This window comes from Pundamilia nyererei, unplaced genomic scaffold (assembly GCF_000239375.1).
Source record: "Pundamilia nyererei isolate P.nyererei 1_Seehausen unplaced genomic scaffold, PunNye1.0 scaffold00044, whole genome shotgun sequence".
Lineage (NCBI taxonomy): Eukaryota > Metazoa > Chordata > Actinopteri > Cichliformes > Cichlidae > Pundamilia > Pundamilia nyererei.
The window spans coordinates 888139-894192 of NW_005187445.1; the positions used below are offsets into that span (position 1 = coordinate 888139).

The 6054-nt window shown below is 38.3% G+C and overlaps 3 protein-coding genes across 3 annotated transcripts in view; 1 reads left to right on the forward strand and 2 right to left on the reverse strand.

Annotated features, from left to right (window-relative positions):
* LOC102198698 (translocase of inner mitochondrial membrane 17B) overlaps positions 1 to 1577 on the reverse strand; it is a 2899-nt gene extending 1322 nt beyond the window's left edge. Inside the window, exons 1-3 of the mRNA XM_005731816.2 lie at positions 1516 to 1577; positions 168 to 267; positions 20 to 83 (exon numbers count right to left, since the gene is read on the reverse strand). Coding sequence (XP_005731873.1) covers positions 20 to 83; positions 168 to 267; positions 1516 to 1541 — 190 coding nt within the window. The 5' untranslated portion in view covers positions 1542 to 1577. The remainder of the gene's footprint in view (positions 1 to 19; positions 84 to 167; positions 268 to 1515) is intronic.
* Positions 1578 to 1587: 10 nt separating this feature from the next.
* On the forward strand, positions 1588 to 5350 carry pqbp1 (polyglutamine binding protein 1). Its single transcript, XM_005731638.2, has 7 exons — positions 1588 to 1673; positions 2817 to 2884; positions 2996 to 3107; positions 3363 to 3463; positions 3644 to 3850; positions 3936 to 3993; positions 4920 to 5350. Exons 2-7 carry the CDS (start codon positions 2818 to 2820, stop codon positions 5068 to 5070), a joined length of 696 nt encoding a protein of 231 aa, XP_005731695.1. The 5' UTR covers positions 1588 to 1673; position 2817; the 3' UTR covers positions 5071 to 5350.
* A 71-nt stretch (positions 5351 to 5421) lies between these two features.
* The window catches only part of gpkow (G patch domain and KOW motifs), a 12095-nt gene continuing 11462 nt past the window's right edge, over positions 5422 to 6054 (reverse strand). Inside the window, exons 10-11 of the mRNA XM_005731637.2 lie at positions 5771 to 5856; positions 5422 to 5674 (exon numbers count right to left, since the gene is read on the reverse strand). Of these exons, the coding sequence (XP_005731694.2) occupies positions 5543 to 5674; positions 5771 to 5856 (218 nt within the window). The 3' untranslated portion in view covers positions 5422 to 5542. The remainder of the gene's footprint in view (positions 5675 to 5770; positions 5857 to 6054) is intronic.

Consider the following 6054-nt stretch of genomic DNA (forward strand, 5'->3'; position numbering starts at 1 on the left):
AAAAACAGGAACTGCTCACCTCCAATCTGTGGAGCTCTAACTCTCACTGCTTTTGCACTCCCTTTCAGCCTGTGTCCAACACCCTGAAATATTAGAGCTCAGTTGAATTCTGCCTTTAACAACCTGACGAGCCAGAGAACAAACAAAAACCTGTGTTTTGAACTCACAGCAGGGGCATTTCGAAAGCCCTTGACCGCCTGGAACACCCCTCCTCCAATTGCACCCATTGTGAAAGCACCTCCACAGTCATCCACTATCCTCCAGGGGCTGCGTTAAGAGAGAAATGGATTTCTATGTGATAGGAAAACTGACAATGGAGATATATCTGACAACTAACATCCAGTTCATATACAAAATGCAGAAGTTATCAATCGGAGTCTGGATGAAGCCGAAGACAATATGAGCACAGTTCTGGCTGAGAAATGTATATTACCCGTGGATGAAGAACTAGTTCCTTAAAGCCACACAAATAACTAAATGCTCACCTCTGAGTTATGTTTGTGTTATAAAACATATCAAACATCATAAATGAATATGTCAAACAGTAGTGAAAGAACTAATGAGGTGTGGAGAAGGGAAGTGACAATTTAGTATTCTCCTGCCATAGCCCAGCTGCTTTGAGGGTTGATATGTTGTCCATTCAGAGATGCTATACTGCACACTTCAGTTGTAAGGAGTGGTTATTTGAGTTACTGCTGCCTTCAGTTCAAAGCAGTCTGGCCACTCTCATCTGATCTCTGACATCAACAAGGCTTTTTCAACCATATGACTGTTGCTCACTGGATATTTTCTCTTTTTCACGCTGTTCTCTGTAAAACCCTAGAAATTATTTTGTGGGGAAAAGGCTGTAGTTAAACAGTTTCGGGAATGTTGAAAAGATCGGCCATTCTGCCAAAAACAATCATGTGATGTTCAAAATCAATAAAAATCAGCTGTTTCAACTTCTCCAGCCTGAACTTCAGCAATGCGTCATGACCATGTCCAGATGCCTAAATGCACTATGTTGTTGCCAAGTGACAGAATGTAGGTTTACATTAATCAGTAGGTGGACAGGTATGCCTAATGAAGTGGCTGATATCTGGATTCTTTATCCCGTTCCTTTGAACTGTCATTAAAGTTTGACTTGTAGGGGATCAACCTTGGCTCGAGGTGTGTCTTAACTTGATAAATAAATAAATAAATAAATGAAGCTTCGTGTACTGCCTGTTTGGAACCATATTTTGAGATTAATCCACCCTGAACTATTTTTAATTTCTATCCTAACTCCAGTTGTCACTTAAAAACAGCGACATTTTCAGATAAAGGTGACTCTACCAGCTTATTGTGTGTGCAGAGGACGCCTCCATATAACATCTTTATGTTTTTTATATGCCTTTAATAAGCAGGCCGCAACAACCACAGAGCCTTTCTGCTCACTCTCACGTCAAAGCTGAGTATGAAATTTTAAAAAGTCAACACTTGACTCCAACTTAATTAGTTCTAAAATACGAACAAACGCTTAAAATCTAATCTTACCAGGGCTCTCGGGCATATTCCTCCATGTCTGTTTACGTCGTCGTCTTCATCAAGAGGACGTGATTACGTCATCATTAAGCGCGCCGTGTATGCTGTTTTGGAAAGAGGTATCGTTAGCTTGACGATAAAAAGGGCCACCTTTTTTTTTTAAAGAAAAGGTAAGAATTTAACTATTTCTTGTTGTTCAATCTTTTGAAGTAAAGGGTAACGTTTGTGTTTGTGTGGTGTGGATGCTTTTTGGAGACGCATAGTTTTGTTTATTGCGTTAATCTTACATCTGCAGCCGCGGATGCACCGCAAGCGTGTTAGTTTCTTGTTAAAGGAAACAGTTCGTATTGTACATGGTACAAATAATCACAAAGAAAATATATATATAGGTATGTGTATATATGTAAATAGACATATGCACATACACATAAAATAAGGAGCTAGTAAAGTTTTACCTGGGATTCGCGTACGATGGCCATATAACCTAAGAAACTGATTTCTTTATTAGGATTATGGAGTTACTTTAATTTTTATGAGCAGATTACTTTAAATGATGACAGGACACATAACAGTTCAGGAGTTTAGTCATTCTCAGACCTGCCAGGATACATGCTTTAAACTACAATTCAGGAATATCATTGTGATATCGACATCAAAACAGCCAGCAGTAATTTATTGCAGGAAATACTGGTCTACAGATGTGACAAGTCTGCTGCAAAAATGTGGTTCTGGGCAGTGTTAAAGCTGCTTTTGATAGAATTATTACAGTAAAGGCTTAATCTCCGCTTATCAGAAAACAAGAAATGTCCCAGAAAAAAATGGACAAAACAAAATCATGATAATAATAATAATAATAAGATGAAGAATAAAAAACAGGTAAATATGGGAACTGTTTCAAAACCAAGTGCTCAGTAAAGTGTGAAATGAATGGTGGACCAAAAGTATTAAACATAATGATGATAAAAAATATATAAAATAGCCCATGAAAGTAATGAAACTGTTACAAAATGTGCTTATATTAAAGAGCACTAAACTATATAATGGTGGTAATCATGTGCATTTTACTTTATGGCCACATGTGACTTAGTGGTTTGTGTGTAAATGATGAGTTTCTATATGTCCTAATTAATCAAAGGGTACATATTATTAAAAGTACATGATATGTATTATGTTATCTGATTTATGACAGATCTAAGACTATTTTAATACTGTGTAATAATGTGTTATGAGCATTTGTTCTGCAACTGTTATTTTAGTACCCCAAGTGAATTTCAGCCATAATATGAACAGAGTTTCACATGGATGCCTTTCAGGATGCCTTTACCTCCAGCACTGCTGGCCCGATTGGCCAAGAGAGGGATTGTTAAACCAACAGAGCAAGGTAGTGGAACAGATTTCATATTCGGGTCTCTACCCTTCGTGAATTTCTCCTTATGTTTTGTGCTTTTTTTTCATGCCTTTTTAAAAACCTTTTCCCCTTCAATTAATCCAGGGGCGGATGAGGAGATTATTGCTGAAGATTATGACGACAACAATGTAGATTATGAAGCCACCAGAGTGGAGAATCTACCACCAAACTGGTACAAAGTGTTTGACTCTGCTTGGTATGTACACTTGATATACTATAATTTAATATAATGAGAATTTTATACTTTAATTCAAAATGATTGTTATAAACTTCACAATCAGAATGCGCTTTTTACTTTTTCTTTCTTGTTTCTCATTTTATTCTTGAGAAGTCCTTGAACATTATAACTACTGTCATGGAGAGCTAAAGTGTATTTTTAAACTGTTAAGTAAGTTTTATTTAATTTTGTGGTTGCAATATTAATCGCTAATGTTTTATATTCCTTACACAGTGGTCTTCCTTATTACTGGAATGTCGAGACAGATATGGTTGCCTGGTTATCCCCAAATGACCCATCTGCAGTAATAACAAAACCTGCCAAGAAAATAAGAGGTATGCTTTTATTCAGCCTCTATAATGTAATGTTTTCAAGAAGCACTAGTGATCACAAATTTCAGTTCTGTTACAGTTGACGTGTGCTACTTTGCATGTACAACCTCAGAATACAGTTTGCTTTTGACAGATTTCAGCCATGGCTAATCTTGTGATCCTTGCCTTAACTTGTGTTTTTAGTAGAAGGAGGAGATGAAAAAGGCGAGAAGCAAGTTGAGAAACCAGACAGGGACAGAGAACGACACAGAGACCGGGATCGGGAAAGGGATCGAGATCGGGAAAGGGACAGGGAAAGGGACCGGGACAGAGAACGTGATGATGGGAGGGACAGAGACAGAAGAAAGCAGAGAAGAGATGAGGCAGCACCATACAGTCGAAGCAAAAAAGGTAATGTTTACATCTGATTCATTACATGTTTACACATCAGCAACTTTCACATGATTGAATATTGAACACTCAATATTTTTTACAGGTAGAAAAGATGATGAGATGGACCCCATGGATCCAAGTGCTTACTCTGATGCTCCAAGGTACAGTACAGATGGTCACCTCGATATAAGCTATATACAGGTCGTTCTCTGGTATTCTGATTTTGCCAGAATCATTGTGTTGCACTTGTTGAAAAATAGTTATGAGAGACAGACCAAATCAATTCCCATCATGCATTTTTATCTTAGACGTAAGAACTAAACCCTCACACAGCACAGGTACAATTTTTGAGTGTGTCCTCTCAAAATTCAAAATGGTAATCAGCATAGCTGATATCCCTGTTTTAGGGAGCTCACATAAATCTACATTTCATTCAAGGCACCACACCTCAACAAGAGGCAGATTTTATTCCAGTAGCATAATGTTCATAGTGAACTGGATTAGTTTTCCTCCCATTTTCATAAAAGTTACTCTTAATATTTGACCAAATTTGACCAGCTTTTATCACAACTCACTTATTCCCTTGAGCATAAAATAAAGACTTGCAGAAAGGCCTCGTATCCTTATGAGCTCTGAGCCCTCAGAGCAGGAACATGTGTGAACGCTGGGAAGGGGCCATACACTTTTTTTTAAACAGCATTTTGACTTGGCATGTCAGAGAAAGCACAGGTATAAAAACAACTTAAATGGCTCCATACTACTTCAGCATGCTAGTTTCATTATCCTTGTATGTGCAGTCAGTCTTATTGTAGCTGTAAATGCAACATACTGTAGCCGTCATTAACCAAATTTACCTCACTTGCAGTTTTCCTGCCACCATGAGCCAAATTGTCTGCTGTGGAAATGTCTATTAAAGATCTAAACCTGCAGGGTTTCTGTTTAAAATATTCCTAAGACCAAACTGAGATTGTCATTGCAATTTGATCAAGGTCGTTTTCTCAGGCTTGACAAAACCCCTTTTCAGACACAGAAGACATTGTAGTGCTGATTACAAATGCAGTGAACACAAACTTATTGATTTTTGCAGGGGGTCATGGTCAAGTGGGCTGCCCAAACGTAATGAAGCAAAAACGGGTGCAGACACCACAGCAGCGGGGCCTCTCTTCCAGCAGCGTCCGTACCCGAGTCCAGGAGCTGTTCTTCGGGCTAACGCAGCAAACCAACTACCCAAGGAGTAAAAGCAGATACTACGAAGACAGCAACTTAAAACCCACAACTCTACAGTTGGTCTTCATTATGCTCACATGCTAAACATCATAGTTTGACAGGCTTTTCTTTTCATTGTGAAATGTGTACATGTCAGAAATGAAGGGCTGAACTTTTTGGACAGCTTCTCTATTCATACTCCTGCCGTGTAGAGCATTTGTAAATATGTTTTTATATGACCCAAAGGTTCACTTCTCGTTGTCACTAGACCCATCAGTGAACATGATAATAAACTTAAGACTACTGTGAAAATTATCTGTTGCAGCTTTTTCTCAATTGTTGCATTGCCATATGTACAAGGGGGAAAAAATCGACAAGTTTTTATTACAAAATTGCAATCTTTTAAAATCCATAATACTTGAATAATAACTAACAAAACAAAAAAAACAGCTGGGAAGAAGTCGATGGAAAAAGGACAGTGAATATTACAGTAAACATCAGAAATCAGTGGTCTGCTGCTGCCCCAACATAGTGACAAATGGAGTCATAGTCCAATGTGAACACTTTATCCTCGTATCTGTCGAGCTGGACCATCGCTCTGCACTTGTTCTTGTCCCGCTGAAGAATACGGCCAACCTGAATCAGGTGGGAATATAGTGATCAGTATTAGCTAATCAGATTTAAACAAATTATCTATCTATAAATAAAAAGCAGAGAGGTTACTTTGCTCACCTTTCCCTTGTGCTCACCCAGTACCACCATTACAGAATCATATTCACTTTTTGGGACAATAGTTTCCAGCATGTCCTGCTTCACATCTGCCACAGGAAAAGAAAAAAGAAACGCTGCATCATTCATTGAAGAATTTCTACAGTAATACCAACTAGGCAGCACTCAAGAGTAGAGCCAGCAGATTCTGACATTTACAGTGGCTTGCAAAAGTATTCGGCCCCCTTGAACTTTTCCACATTTTGTCACATTACAGCCACAAACATGAATCAATTGTATTGGAATTC

Coding starts and splice junctions, on each gene's coding strand:
- pqbp1 (XM_005731638.2), top strand. CDS start 2,818: ATGCCTTTACCTCCAGCACTGCTGGCCCGATTGGCCAAGAGAGGGATT. Junction 3,464..3,643: donor ACCTGCCAAGAAAATAAGAG/GTATGCTTTTAT, acceptor TTGTGTTTTTAG/TAGAAGGAGGAGATGAAAAA. Junction 3,851..3,935: donor ATACAGTCGAAGCAAAAAAG/GTAATGTTTACA, acceptor TATTTTTTACAG/GTAGAAAAGATGATGAGATG.